Source organism: Zingiber officinale, chromosome 9A (assembly GCF_018446385.1).
Source record: "Zingiber officinale cultivar Zhangliang chromosome 9A, Zo_v1.1, whole genome shotgun sequence".
Classification (NCBI taxonomy): Eukaryota; Viridiplantae; Streptophyta; class Magnoliopsida; order Zingiberales; family Zingiberaceae; genus Zingiber; species Zingiber officinale.
The window spans coordinates 124,975,621-124,991,683 of NC_056002.1; the positions used below are offsets into that span (position 1 = coordinate 124,975,621).

A 16,063-nucleotide genomic window follows, 5' to 3' on the forward strand; every position below is an offset into this window, starting at 1 on the left:
TTGGGTAAAAAAAATTCGATAGCCCCGGAATCAAGAAAAACCACAGTTTTTCGAGATTTTCCGATTCTTAGTTATATGTCCTTTTTGCTGACGTGTTGGACATGGATTATTTAAATCAAACAGGATTTTTATTGATAACTTTAAATGAATAACCAAGATTATTAAAAATAATTTCCAATCAAACACACCCTCAATTCATTGTCTTTCTTTGTTGTTCATGGTATATAGACCGGAGAGGGCCATCTTGTATTGAACAACAGTTAATATTGATCGTCCACTCTGTTCATACTTGTACGAGTGAATGTTTTAATAGACTTCGAAATCAATTTTAAATAGTACAAAATGTCCGATTAAATATCTCACCTCTTTCCGTCGCTGCGGATAATTACCCTGTGTCATTTATTCCTTTAAAATGTGAAATCGTTCTCAAAGGACAGTTTAACATGACCGACAATTTTATCATTTACTCGCAACAGCTAGTATTGATTCATTCGAGTTCATGCGGTCTGCGGCACAATAGCCGAAGGAAACAGTGTGTCAGTGCATACAGATTTAAATAGGTACAAAGCTAACTTTTTTAGCCCCCACTCTTTTTTACCCAAACAAACATTTCTTATCTAACTCCTTTCCCTCCTTTCTCTGTTTTGCTCACTCTACTTTCCAAAGAGTGTTAAAAGTCTGTCAAGTTTAAAATTTAAAATGTTATTATTTTGAATCGTGTTAAAGCATATCATGAAAGAATGTTTGTCTTTTTCATGATTTTAATTCTCTTATACAGAAATTATAAGAGTTTTTAAGCTAAATTTGATTTCAGTTATTTTAAAAATCCAAGGAGCATTTTGGTCAAACTCATACTCTTAAACTATTTAAAGAAGCAGGTGGACTCATTTGGACCCTACCTAGCATGGTCTCTGCAACGACTGCCCAGTCTACTCAGTCCATATGATACGTTAGGGGATGCATTTCCATTCAGACTACTCTTTGACGATTAATGCAAGGGGATGCATTTCCATTCAGACTGCCCTACCAAATAGTGTTCCACATTAGTGCCAAATGAGCTGTGCCCTTCTTCTTCTTCTTCTTCTTCTTCTTCTTCTTCTTCCTTGATGTCCTATTCAAAGATTCCCCTGAAATCTAGCTGTTTCTGTCTCCTCTCCCATCGCCAAGCATTTAGTAGCCGTGTTCCCAAAAATATATTCGAAATTCGCCAGAAAACAACTGAACTTGGAATAAAATCCAAGCAGCTTACATTATTTTTAATGCTCAAACCTTTTACTGGTACAAACTTAACTATCCTACTTTGACTAGCTTGATCCATACAAACTGGAGATCAAAGTATATTTATTCAGATCACTCGATGGCTGATATATATCTCTAAAGGGAAATCGATAAATTACTGATGCATGGTCACAGATCAGGCAGCGACGACGGCTATCTTCATGCCGGACTGGCAGTGGCCGGCGATGCTGCAGATGAAGTAGTTGCGGCCTCTGGCGAGGGTGATGCGGTCGTTGCCGGAGTTGTAGGTCCTGGAGCCGCGCGGCGCGGAGCAGCCGTTGTAGCCGGCCGCGCTCACCGGCACCACGTTGTGCACCGAGCGGCTGTACCTGAACACTGCACGCAACACAGACATCTCATATATATACATACATATACACATGTGATTATCTTCGAGAAGAGAGGTCAGCGATGCAGTACCGAGGACGTCGCCGGCGCGGAAGCGCTTCCCGCGGGTCCAGCTGGCCATGTTGAAGGTCCAGCCGCCGCTGTCGCCGACGGTGTAGGTGGCGGCGTCGGCGGTGTGGGCGAGGAGGAGGAGGCAGAGCAATGTGCCCAGCCCGAGGGCGCGGGTCGCTCCGCCAGCACTGCCACTTCCCTGAGCCATCTCTCTCCTGAGTCCTGATCACTTCAACTAAACGAAGAAGGGAATGCCCAAGGCGTTGGGTGAAAGGGAGAAGGAAAGGGTGGATTATATAGAGGGAAGGGAAGGGAATGGTCAAATAATGGTAAGTGGGGTAGGGGAAAAGCAGAGGGATGGATTTAGAACGGAAATTGGAACGGGAAGTCGTTGGGGGAATTAAATTATTATGTTTCGGCCATGTCGGTAAGGGACTCGTAGAACTGTAATTGAAATCGACCAACCAACTCACCTACCCACCACCCATTGAGCCCGCACTAGCTAGCACCTTTGCCACGGAATTCATTACTTTCGAGCCCTGCAGCGCATTGAACTGCACTTAGGAAGTCACTTCACTTCAGTGAAGCTCTTCGCAGAAGGATCCTTCGTCTTGATCTCTCCACTGTTCGTCTAGGCCTCCCTTAAACGAGCTTAGTGGAGTTCGATGATTTTTCTCGAGCTCTGTTTCATAGCACACGCGGCTCTGTTTCTTTTTTCTTGCAGGAAATGGCCCACGCGGCATGCATGATAGCTCGAGTCATGCAGCTTTTGGTAATGGAAGGAGAAAGTGGAGGGAACGCCGAACGCCCATGCAAGCTTTTATTATTATTTTTCCACATCGATCGAACAAAGATTCTTCAATTCACACCGCGTCGATGTAAAAAAAAAATCCGTTAGACCATTGATTATCTTTCTGTTCAATGTTATGAAATCAGAAAATATGTGGTCACTTCATTAATTTTTAGTTGTGCCCTATATTTAAAGATAAAATTTTTACAAATAAATTATAGTTAAAATTAAATCATAGATATCTAGATGATAATTTAAATATATATTACGATATCATAACTCTAGGTACGTCCATTCCATGATGTTAACTGAGATGATTGAAGGAAAATATTTATCATTTAGGATCGAGGGGTCGAACCTCTTTATAACTGAGGGGATATAAATTTCCGTATCTGGTATAATTCATTTACCTCCACTTACGTTTTTAATGCTCTATTTTTTCCGTGTCAATCTATTAATCGAGGACTGGACTAATTAATCTAGACTAGACTGACGGGAGTGTTGGGGCAAAGCCTTTGCCGCTTTAATTCAACACTTCGTCCCGACGTAATTGATGCGGAATGGAATCTGCATGATCTAATTCTCACCTTAACTTCCACTCATGCTTCTTTTCCAGTTGTTGAGTTTAGCGGGGAAATTTTTAAAATAAGTATAAACAGTAAAGTTATTATAAAAATAGGTAAAATTAAAATTTTTTATAAATATAGATGAGAAGTGCTCATATCTGGGATTTAAATCCCGGTTCTTCGGGATTTAAATCCCGGATATGATGAATTACCGGGATTTAAATCCCGGTAAATTTTTTTTAATTTTTTAAACATATTGTTTTTTCATGCTTAAGTTTTATTTTGTAAAAAAATTTAAATCCCGATAATTTTTTTTAAAATTTTTGAACATATTACTTTTTTCATGCTTAAGTTTTATTTTGTAAAAAAATTTAAATCCCGATAATTTTTTTAAAATTTTTTGAACATATTATTTTTTTCATGCTTAAGTTTTATTTTGTAAAAAAATTTAAGCAAATGACATTAAAAAAAATTACCGGGATTTAAATCTCGGTAATTCATCATATCCGGGATTTAAATCCCGGAATTTAATAAAATAAATTAAAAAAAAAAGAACCGGGATTTAAATCCCGGATATGACCACCTCTTACCTATATTTGTAAAAAGTTTTAATTTTATCTATTTTTATAATAACTTTACTGTTTATATCTATTTTAAAAATTTTCCCGAGTTTAGCTTACATTGATTATCTAGTTTCTTCATGTTTCCTACTTGATTTTATTTGATATCTTTTTATAATTCAGATATTGAAAATTTACCAAATTAATTTAAATTTCGAATTACAATTTATGCAGAAGCGACCTTATGTTTGTCCTATTTAAAAATTAAATTTGTGTCCTCTTAATTGTTTTTTCTGGCCAGTGGGGCAATTTGATTTCATTTTTTAATCATAAATTGATTTCATATTAATTTGACATAATAATAATAATAATTATTATTATTATTAGTTAGACGAAACTTTATCATAATAAACCAGTTAGCTATCAGTTCTATCAAACTAGTAATTTAACTAAACATGATTTTATTATAATAGAAAGCCGATAATTACTTAGAAATTCTGAAATACTCAAATAGCATAGGAAAAATTTGTAAATATTCAAATCATATATCCATTTACCCTCGTCCATATTGCATCGTTGTGTGCTCGTTCGATCCACAGAAAAAAAAAAAAGTCTAAAAAATTAAATCCCGAACCACTTTTATATTTTCCCACTCGAACCATTTCCCACTATACTAATTCGTAAAAATCCTAACCTCTCCGGCCTTGACAGGTTTCCGTCAATGACATTCCCTTCACCACTTATTCGTAAGTCGAGCCAAAGCTTCTGCATCACCGACCAAGCTTATGCATCATTGGCTTCACTACCTTTACCTCCTTCTCTGTTCCTTGATAACTTTAGCTCGTGCATCACCGATATCACCACCTGTTTTTGGTCCCTGGAGCTTCGAGATCTGATTTTGTCCTAATCCAATTCCATGCTTCTGTGAGCAACTACAATCCTCTCCTTTTCTTTGGACAAATCTTCTAGATCTCTACGTTACAATCTTCTTCTGTGTAATCACTATAATAAAAATAATTTTTCATAGCACGCTATTAAGCGTATATTAAAAGTACATCGATATATATATTATGTGATGTGAGCCAAGAAGAGGTATTGAAGGGAATTAGGGGACCCATGACAAGGTCCAAGACTAAGAGAATGAAGCAAGCTTTGGAAGGCTTAATAATGAGGCTCAAGGAAAAGGAGGATCAATGCACAATGGAGGCAACAACTAAGTGGATCACATTCCTTCAATTTGAAAGTGAAATTGGACCAACATGAGGACCATTTTCGTGTGCATGCATGGGGGGGTTTTTCTAAAGTGACTTTTGATGTCCTTTGTGGGTTTTTAATGTATTTTTGAGAGTTCCTAAGCTAGTATAACAAATATCATGCATGCATGGTTGCATTAAGCTAGTATTAGGGATTAGTGGTTGCATTAGTGGATAATAAAACCCATGCATGCAAGCATGATATTTATGGCATAATTAGTGCATAGGGGATCTTCAGGGATGTTAAATAGGAGAACTCTTGTATGACAAATCATGTAAGTTTGAATGAAAATTTGAGTTCCTCTTTTGTGAGAGCTTCCTTCTTGTTCTTAGGCAAAGAACTAATTTCGATCTTATCAAGGCAACTTGTGGCGATCAAAACTCCATGACTTATCACTCACCTTCTCATCTTGCTTGAGTGTGGTGTCAATACCCTTCCCCAAGCTGAATTTCAAGGCGATCCATTTACAAGGTTTCTTTATCATTTGGTATCAGAGCCTTGGCTCCTTGATTTTCAGGTTTGTGTCTTGTTTTCATCTTTGTTCTTATCCATCTTTGTTGATCTCTCCGTCCCTATCTATCGTAAATTTCTATTCACTATTTGGGTCCTCAACTCAAAAAAAAAAAAAAAAAGTAAAATTCAGAAAAAAAAAAAAAAAAGAGGAATCATTAGTATTTGGTTTCTGATTAAAAAAAAGAAAAAAAAAAGAGGATTTGTGAATTGAAAGGACTCAATATTCTTTCTTTGTGAAATCTGAATTCAAAGATATATTCCTTTCATTGCTCTTGATCATTGCTGAAATTCTCGTTTTATCCTTTTATTTCTCTTATTCTACTCATATTTCTCTTGTTGGTTTCTTATTCACTTGGTTGTCTACTTGTTGTCTTGAGAAAGATATTGATAAGGTTCTTTCCTTAAGAGCTTATAAAGGAAGCTGAGTGGATAAATCTGAGTGCAACCACGTGAGTAGAGTGGTGAGGTCCGTTTAACATTTCTTTTGTAATTTTCCTTGTCATCTTCTTTTGTTGCAAGCATGAGTGGGGAAAAAATCACCTAATTCCCCTAGGCGAGATCTTAATAGGCTTCAAATGGAGGCACTTACTCAACAATTTGAGAGAATACTTCAAAGACAACTTGAAGAAATACACGAAAGGATGGACCGACTTGAAGGAGAAAAAGTTTCGAACCGTGGGGGCAATTCTAATCATGAAGAATTTCGTCAAAGTGAACCATTCTATGATTCACCAAGAGAAAGAAGGAGGCATGAAGGGGGAAGAAGACGTGAAAGAGAAGGTAGAGACCATAGACGAGAAGATGATCTAGGAGGTGTGAAAGTCCAGATACCTTCCTTCCAAGGGAGGAATGATCCTGAAACATATCTTGCATGGGAGATGAAAATAGAACAAATTTTCTCATGCCACAATTACAATGATGCAAAGAAAGTAAAGGTGGCTGCCCTTGAGTTCACCGATTATGCCTTAATTTGGTGGGATCAATTGCAAAAGGAGAGAAGAAGGTATGGAGAGCATCCTATCAACACTTGGGACGAAATGAAGACTTTGATGAGAAGGAGATTTGTGTCTTCCCACTACCATAGGGAATTGCACAACAAATTGCAAAGACTCACCCAAGGGAGTAGGAGTGTGGATGATTACTACAAGGAGATGGAGGTGGCTTTGATTAGGGCTAATATTGTGGAAGATAGGGAAGCTACCATGACTCGGTTTCTCCATGGCCTAAACCGAGACATTGGAGATATTGTGGAGTTACAACATTATGTGGAGCTTGACGACTTAGTGCATCAAGCAATGAAAATAGAGCAACAATTAAAGAGAAAGGGTGTTATGAAGAAATCATCTTCTCCAAACTACTCTTCAAGTTGGAAGGACAAGCCAAAGAAGGAGGGTTCTTCTTCAAATTCTAAGGAGGCAGCAAGCATTAAGAAGCCTATTCCTACTACCTCTTCTTCCACTTCTAAGAGTAGGGATATCAAGTGTTTTAGGTGTTTGGGAAAAGGTCATATTGCATCCGAATGCCCGAATAAGAAGACTATGGTGGTGAGGGATAATGGGAGTATCTCTAGTGAAGAAATTTCTTCTCATTCCTCTTCCTCAAGCGATGAAGAAAATGATGGAGCAGCCTATGCGCAAGATGGGGATCTCTTGGTGGTTAAGAGATTATTGGGAAGCCAAGTCAAGGAGCATGAGGAGGACCAAAGAGAAAATATTTTTCATACTCGCTGTCTTATTCAAGGAAAGACATGCTCTATGATCATTGATGGTGGAAGTTGCACCAATGTGGCAAGCACTAGGTTGGTCACCAAACTCAACCTCAAGACTACACCACATGCAAGAACATATAAACTCCAATGGCTAAGTAATAGTGGTGAATTGGTAGTGAACCAGCAAGTGTTGATTAATTTCTCCATTGGCAAATATGAAGATCAAGTTCTATGTGATATTGTGCCTATGGAGGCAAGCCACATTCTTCTTGGAAGACCTTGGCAGTTTGATAGGCGAGCTCACCATGATGGATTCTCCAACAAGTTCTCTTTTGTCCACAATTCTTGCAAAGTTACACTTGTACCATTATCACCTAGGGAGGTTTGTGAGGATCAAATAAAAATGAGAGAGAAAAGAGAAAAAGAAGAGCGAGAGCATAAGAAAAAGAAAGAGTGTGTGCAAAAGAAAATACTTGATTTTGAGGACAAAATTCAAAAGAAAAGAAAGAATGAGGAAAAGAAAGAGAGAAAAATAGAAAATTTGTTTACAAGAGTAAGTGAGGTGAAAAAGCTTATTTGACAAGGCAACCAATATTTCTTCTTTTGTGCAAGGAAACTTGCTTGGAATCTAATACTAACTCTTTGCCTAGTGAAGTTATTGTTATTTTGCAGGATTTTGAAGATGTGTTTCCCAAGGAAGTACCTCACGGATTGCCACCAATGAGGGGAATTGAACACCAAATAGACCTTATTCCTGGCGCTTCTCTGCCCAATAGGCCAGCTTATAGGAGCAACCCACAAGAAACAAAGGAGATACAAAATCAAGTGGAGGAGTTATTGCAAAAAGGATGGGTTAGAGAAAGTTTACGTCCTTGTGCTGTACCCGTAATTTTGGTGCCTAAAAAGGATGGATCATAGAGGATGTGCACTGACTGTAGAGCCATCAACAACATCACAATTCGGTATAGACATCCAATCCCTAGACTTGATGATTTGCTTGATGAATTGCATGGTGCTTGCTTCTTTTCTAAAATTGATTTAAAAAGTGGATACCATCAAATTAGGATAAGGGAAGGGGATGAATGGAAAACAGCTTTCAAAACCAAATATGAATTATATGAATGGTTGGTAATGCCTTTTGGGTTAACTAATGCACCAAGTACTTTTATGAGGCTTATGAACCATGCCTTACGAGAATTTCTTGGAAAATTTGTGGTAGTATACTTCGATGATATTTTGGTATATTCCAAGAGTTTTGTTGAGCATATTGCACATCTCCAATCTGTCTTGCATGTCCTTAGAAAGGAAAAGCTATATGCTAACTTAGAAAAGTGTTCTTTTTGCACTAATCATGTGGTTTTTCTTGGTTTTGTCATAAGTTCTAAAGGAGTGCAGGTTGATGAAGGGAAAGTTAAGGCCATTAGAGATTAGCCAACTCCTAAAACTGTGAGTGAGGTTAGGAGCTTCCATGGGTTGGCAAGTTTCTATAGGAGGTTTGTGAAGGATTTCAGCACAGTGCCAGCCCTAAAAGAAATTGTTAAGAAAAATATGGGTTTTAGATGGGGAGAGAATCAAGAAAATGCATTTCAAACACTTAAGGATAAACTCACACATGCACCCATTCTTGCTTTACCTGATTTTTCCAAATCATTTGAAATTGAATGTGATGCATCTCATGTGGGTATTGGGGTTGTTTTACTTCAAGATGGTCATCCCATTGCATATTTTAGTGAGAAATTAAGTGGTGTCACCCTCAACTATTCCACTTATGACATAGAATTGTATGCCCTTGTTAGAGCATTGCAAACATGACAGCATTATCTTTTGCCTAAAGAATTTATCATTCATAGTGATCATGAATCTTTGAAGTATTTGAAAGGGCAAGGGAAGCTCAACAAAAGGCATGCCAAATGGGTCGAATTTCTTGAACAATTTCCTTATGTGATTAAGCATAAGCAAGGAAAGGTAAATGTTGTAGCAGATGCACTTTCAAGAAGGTATAATTTGTTAGCTACACTTGAAACTAAATTGCTTGGCTTTGAACATATTAAGGAATTGTATGTACATGATAATGAGTTTTCCCAATTATATGCTGCATGTGAAAAGAAATGATAAAATGGGTTGGTTAGGCATGACAACTACTTGTTTAAGAATAACAGACTTTGTGTGCCTAGAGGATCGATGCGTAAATTGCTAGTTAGGGAAGCACATGAGGGGGGTTTAATGGGACACTTTGGGGTTCAAAAGACCTTAGAAATGCTGCTTGAACATTTTCATTGGCTACACATGAAACACGATGTGCAGAAATTTTGTGCACGGTGCATTGTGTGTAGAAAAGCAAAATCTAAGACATTACCTCATGGACTTTACACGCCTTTGCCTATTCCTAATTTTCCTTGGACTGACTTGTCTATGGATTTTGTTTTAGGGCTACCACGTACTCAAAAAGGTAAGGACTCCATTTTTGTGGTAGTTGATAGATTCTCCAAGATGGCACACTTCATACCTTGCCACAAGGTGGATGATGCAACTCATGTGGCAGATTTATTTTTCAAAGAGGTGGTAAGACTTCATGGCTTGCCTAGGAGCATTGTTTCAGATCGTGACACCAAATTTTTAAGCCATTTTTGGAGAACCTTATGGAACAAGCTGGGAACAAAGCTTCTTTTCTCCACCACAAGCCACCCACAAACTGACGGCCAAACTGAGGTGGTAAATAGGACACTTTCTACTCTTTTTAGAGCAATTATTAAGAAGAACATTAAGTCTTGGGAAGAATGTTTACCTCATGTTGAATTTGCTTATAATAGGGCGGTCCATTCTACTACTCAATTTTCTCCTTTTGAGATTGTTTATGGGTTCAATCCACTAACACCTCTTGATTTGCTTCCTTTACCTAACACTTCTTCTTTAGTTCACAAGGATGGCAAAACCAAGGCAGAATATGTGAAGAAGCTTCATGAGCAAATTAAAGCTCAAATTGAGAAAAAAATGGAGCAATATGCAAATCGAGCCAATAAAGGGAGAAAAAGAGTGGTCCTTGAACCCGGTGATTGGGTGTGGGTTCATATGAGGAAGGAACAGTTTCCTACCCAAAGGAAATCAAAGCTTCAACCAAGAGGAGATGGATCATTCCAAGTGTTGGAAAGAATTAATGACAATGCTTACAAAATTGATTTGCCCGATGAGTTTGGTGTTAGTGCAACATTTAATGTGGCTGACTTGAGTCCTTTTGATGTAGGAGATGAAGACCTAAATTCGAGGACGAATTCACCTAAAGAAGGAGGGAATGATGTGAGCCAAGAAGAGGCATTGAAGGGAATTGGGGGACCCATGACAAGGTCCAAGACTAAGAGAATGAAGCAAGCTTTGGAAGGCTTAATAATGAGGCTCAAGGAAAAGGAGGATCAATGCACAATGGAGGCAACAACTAAGTGGATCACATTCCTTCAATTTGAAAGTGAAATTGGACCAACATGAGGACCATTTTCGTGTGCATGCATGGGGGATTTTTCTAAAGTGACTTTTGATGTCCTTTGTGGGTTTTTAATGCATTTTTGAGAGTTCCTAAGCTAGTATAACAAATACCATGCATGCATGGTTGCATTAAGTTAGTATTAGGGATTAGTGGTTGCATTAGTGGATAATAAAGCCCATGCATGCAAGCATGATATTTATGACATAATTAGTGCATAGGGGATCTTAAGGGATGTTAAATAGGAGAACTCTTGTATGACAAATCATGTAAGTTTGAATGAAAATTTAAGTTCCTCTTTTGTGAGAGCTTCCTTCTTGTTTTTAGGCAAAGAACTAATTTCGATCTTATCAAGGCAACTTATGGCGATCAAAACTCCATGACTTATCACTCACCTTCTCATCTTGCTTGAGTGTGGCGTCAATACTCTTCCCCAAGCTGAATTTTAAGGTAATCCATTTACAAGGTTTCTTTATCATTATGTGCGCTGTTAATAATATAAATTTGAAGAAAAAAAATATATTAACATAAAAATATGTCATTAATATTTTTATCAACATCGCACTATAAATAATTAATAATAATAATAAGTGCTATGGATGGAATTTACCAGCTTCATTTTGTTTTTTCTCTACCTTTGTCATGCTTTTCTCGGCCTCTTCATTTTTTTCTGCAAGTTTTTTTTCCGCCTCTTTCCCAAAACCCTACTATTCGCCGCCTCCCTCCTCACCGCCGCACTCTTCTCCGCACCCTCCTCGCCGCCCTCTTCGCTGCCTCAACTTTCGGCCTCGCCGCCTCGACTTTCAACCATCTTCACTGCCTCCTCCTCACCAGCGCCTCCTCCTCGCCGCCTCGACTTTCAACCATCTTCCTCCTCGCCGCCTCGACTTTCAACCATCTTCACTGCCTCCTCCTCACCAGCGCCTCCTCCTCGCCGTCTCGACTTTCAGCCATCTTCGCTGCCTCCTGCTCACCAGCGCCGCCTCGACTTTCTCTGCTAGTATGTCTTCGATGCCGCCTCCTCACCATTTGCTAAAAAAGATGCCTTTAGTGATGTGGTAATTCTTTCTTTTTTCTTTGTCAGTAGGTCTGAGTTTAGATATGAAATGAATGTCTAGACAGCTATTAGTGCAAAACTTCTTAATGATTTGTTGACTCAAGTGTGTGGATTTTTTTTTCGTTCTGTTATTAAGCATAAGATTATTTACAGCACATGTTAATACCTTAATTTCTATTCTGATATTTTTTCTTTGGCTTTGAACCTTTTTGCAGGGTTTTAGTGATGTTCAAATTTCCACACTGAAGAAAAATGAAGCATTGACAAGAGAGAGGGAAAGGGAGATTGTACAGGTAACATATTTTGAAACATTTGGATTGCCTGGGTCAGTAAATCCATCTTATTCATTTGTGGGTTGGTGTTATGAGGCTCAATGGCTATGCGTATTAGTATCATCTAAATGTTTCATTACTTTATGGATAATTTTTGTTAAAGGTTCTAGAGTCAGTGAATGAACTTGTTCAGATCATGAAAGATCTCTCAGTCCTTGTCATTGATAAGTAAGCTTTTCTTCTGATACTCATTGACCTGGAGTTTTTGTGGATACCATGTAGCATGTTATGATACATGCGATATTAACAGGAAACCATAGTTGACGGGATTGATTACAATGTACAGAATGTTGCAAGTTCAGTGGAAGATGGCTTTAAACTGTTAGAGAAGGTTCTCTCTCTTATTATTATTATTATTTTTTGTCTTGTGCTTTGTGCTTTGCCTTTCTTTAATTGTCTAGATATCTAAAAGATGTGAGATGGTTATGTTAGTCATAGAAAATATTTAAAAATTACCTCTTTTTTACTAGTTATTTGCGATTATGAAGTAAATTTTGGTTGATGCCATAAAAGGAATTTGTTTGATGTCCATGAGCCAAATGGAGATGAATAGATAACTAAGTGGCCCCTTCACTTAAATAGGTAATGGAACATATACCTTGGTTGGTCCATGCTCTATGCTTTTTATCATGAGCAAATATTTGCTCGTGCGCCTTTTTTCAAAACTGTTTTCTTTTCAAAACTGAATGTACTCAGGATGATTTTGTTAATTTAGGTAATTTGTATCTTGCTTCTCAAACATCTATACTTGGAGAATTGGTACAATTGACTATGGAAGTAGGGGTCTCAGAATAGCCTTGCATGACTCTATTGTTGTGTCTCCATGTTAGGAGATCATTTGGTTGCTGTACAACTATTGTATTCTACTGAATCTCTTTTAATCTGTCAACATAGTTATTTATTTATTTTATTCATGCACCTCTTAGGCTCATTTCATGCCATGAGACTACAAATATAGATATCCAAGTATTATTTTTTCAGATACGTTGGACTTTTGCTTCTTGGCTTCTTGATTTCTTTCTGATGCATGTTTCTAGGCACCAAATCAAATATCATCTTCTCTGATGTTTATGCAACAACATGTGCCTGAAAGGAGAGATTCACTTGCTAAATCCTGGAGATCAATGGCTAATCCATTGTCCGGACAGTGGCATCAAGTTTCGCATATCGAATATGACAATGCAGTCTGATTTGCAACAAAGATTATCACATGAATTTGATAGACCTAGTAGATTGAGAAATTGGCACCTGGAGGTCTCCATTCTATTGCAACACACGAAAAGAAGTTTCAGCCAGAGAGAAAATTTTCTACCGACCTTAATAACATTTCGCGAGATAAATACATTCATGGGCAAGCAGACAGGTATTATTCTTATTGATTTATATTATGATCTCTTGCACAAAGATATTGCTATTGATTGCTACTATGGTTTCTCCAGATAATCCTTATTAGTCCTTGAGATCCTTTTCCTGCTTCTGACATGAGTAGTATATAGTTGAAGTGATTAATGATTTGAACTGAAACTCTTCTTTGTAGGAACTAAAGAAGCAAGTGTATTTACTACTGACATTGCTTTTGATGATCTCTTGCACAAAGAAATTTCCCCCTCATCTTGCTCACCTGCTTCTTCGTTCTTTGTTTCGGACAATACATGGTGTTTTGGATTTCAGATCATTTTCCTGAATTTCTTATTTACGTCTCCAGTAGTATATACTTTGAGTTTCTTAGTTCTTTCCATATGTCTGGAAACATCCATTGGGCCAGAACTTTTAGATGTGTTTCGTCTGACAATGAGATAATTGGAATTGATTTAGGAACTACAAACTTATATTTTTATTATGGAATGAAAGGTTAGACTTTTTATTATCAGTTTTTTCAGTTCATCCGAAAATTAAATTATTTGACATGTTATGTAGAATGCTAAAATTATAGAAAGTTCATAAAGAGCACGTACTACCCCTTCATTTGTACCTTTTAGTCAAAATAGTGAAGTACTTATTGGAATCCCAGCACAACATATGACACTCGCGAATTTTACGAAACAATTTTTGCAACCAAGCAACTGATAATCTATCACTTCGATGATCCTCAAATACAGAAGGAAATGAATACTGTTCATTTTAAAACTGTCAAAGCACCTAACGGGGATGCATGGGTTGAAGTTCATGATCAATAGTTTTTTCCTATATTGGTGCATTTATTAAGATGAAAGAAATTGCTGAGTCCTATCTTGGAAAATCTATTTCGAAGGTAGTGATTGCAATTTCTGAATATTTCTACAAAGGATGCTGGGAGGATTGTTGATCTTGATGTGCAAACAATTATCAATGAACCAACAACTGTAACATTTGCGTTTGTAGCTAGGAGGATTGCTTGTCTTGACGTGCAAACAATTATAAATGAACATAATAACCAAACATTCTTTGTTGCACGTCAAGACAAGCAATCCTCCTAGCTACAAACGCAAATGTTGCAGTTGTTGGTTCATTGATAATTGTTTGCACATCAAGATCAACAATTCTCCCAGTATCCTTTGTAGAAATATGTAGAAATTGTAATCACTCCTTTGAAATAGACTTTTTAAGGTATGACTCAGTGATTTTCTTTATCTTAATAAATGCACCAATATAGGAGAAAACTGTTGACCATGGGTTTCAATCCACCCCCATTAGGTGCTTTAACAGTTTTAAAAGGAACAATATTCATTTCTTTCTGCATTTGAAGATCATCGAAGTGATGGATTATTAGTTGTTTGGTTGCAAAAATTGTGTTCGTAAAATTCGTGAGTGTCATATGTTGTGCTGGGGTTTCAACAAGCACTTCACTATTTTGACTAAAAGCTACAAATGAAGGGGTAGTACGTGCTCCTTCTGAACTTTTTATAATTTTAGCATTCTGCATAACATGTTAAATAATTTAATTTTCGGATGAACTGAAAATACTGGTAACAAACATACTAACCTTTCCTTCTATAATAGAAATACAAAAGTTTGTGGTTCCTAAAATAATTTCAATTATCTCATTATCGGACGAAACACATCTAAAAGTTTTGTCCCGACGGGTATTTTTAGATATCTAGAAAAAATAAGAAACTCAAAATATGTACTATTGGAGACGTAAATAAGAAAAATACAGGAGAAGGATCTGAAATCCAAAACATCACTGCTCATAGCTCGAAGCATAACAAAAGCTGACTGATCAAAGAAAGAAAGAAGAGCTCCGCCTCAAACAGAAGCCGAATGATCAAAGAAAGAAAAAAAACACCATAACAGAAACCCCTAAACCCTCATGGCTGGAAGGATCACAGAAGCTGAACAATAAAAGAAAGCAAGCAAGCTTACAGCTATGCAGAATGATCAAAGAAAGAGCTTACAGATCGCCACCTCATGACTTGAAGGATCACAGAATCCGTCATGTATCAACGAAGGATGCAAAAGCAGGCGAGGGGGAAAGTGCTTACCTAGGGATTCATTTGAGTTCATGAGGTAGGCAAAACATATCTGAAAGTTCTGGCCAGAAGGTGTGTTTCCAAACAACCGGAAAGAACCAAGAAATTCAAAGTATGTTTAAGACTACTACTGGAGACATAAATAACAAATACAGGAGAACAATCTGAAATCCGAAACATCATGGCTTATGGCTTATGGCTCGAAGCTTATGGATGAAAATTAAATGCTCAAATAAAAAATTATAATCTTGTGGTTCCTAAAATGCCTAGTCCAGTAATGTTCTTCGGTCCATTTATGCAAAGTTGATATTATACTTTGTTATTGTTTCCTTTATTTTACTACCAAAGTTTGGTCTAAAATATCAATGAAATTTTAAGTGAATCTTATACAGTTCCTGAATAAGAATCCATGCAGCTATAGTAGTATATCCAGGGCCTATGGTTATGATTATACCAGATAATGGAACTAAATCATCATCAAAGATATAATTTTGATTTTGTGGAAATTTTGCCGATACAACTTCTAGGAACAACTGATAATCATGATCAAGTGAAAAAATGATCTATATCTTTGAAAATTAAGCAAAGAATATCATTTTACATTGCGAGCCTCTATATTTTCCCATAAATGATGAGAAATGCTCATGAAGTCTTGTTAATCCCCATTCTTGATGGATTTTCT

General features: G+C 37.1%; 2 protein-coding genes across 2 annotated transcripts; one reads left to right on the forward strand and one right to left on the reverse strand.

Annotated features, from left to right (window-relative positions):
- Positions 1–1,235: 1,235 nt before the first annotated feature.
- Positions 1,236–1,960, reverse strand: LOC122018462 (basic blue protein-like). Its single transcript, XM_042575787.1, has 2 exons — positions 1,699–1,960; positions 1,236–1,614 (listed from the first exon to the last, which is right to left on the reverse strand). Exons 1-2 carry the CDS (start codon positions 1,883–1,885, stop codon positions 1,415–1,417), a joined length of 387 nt encoding a protein of 128 aa, XP_042431721.1. The 5' UTR covers positions 1,886–1,960; the 3' UTR covers positions 1,236–1,414.
- Positions 1,961–11,138: 9,178 nt separating this feature from the next.
- LOC122019549 lies at positions 11,139–15,763 on the forward strand. The gene is made up of 6 exons (XM_042577006.1): positions 11,139–11,543; positions 11,816–11,893; positions 12,036–12,100; positions 12,183–12,263; positions 12,970–13,295; positions 13,470–15,763. Exons 1-4 carry the CDS (start codon positions 11,139–11,141, stop codon positions 12,190–12,192), a joined length of 558 nt encoding a protein of 185 aa, XP_042432940.1. The 3' UTR covers positions 12,193–12,263; positions 12,970–13,295; positions 13,470–15,763.
- The last annotated feature ends 300 nt before the right edge of the window (positions 15,764–16,063 follow it).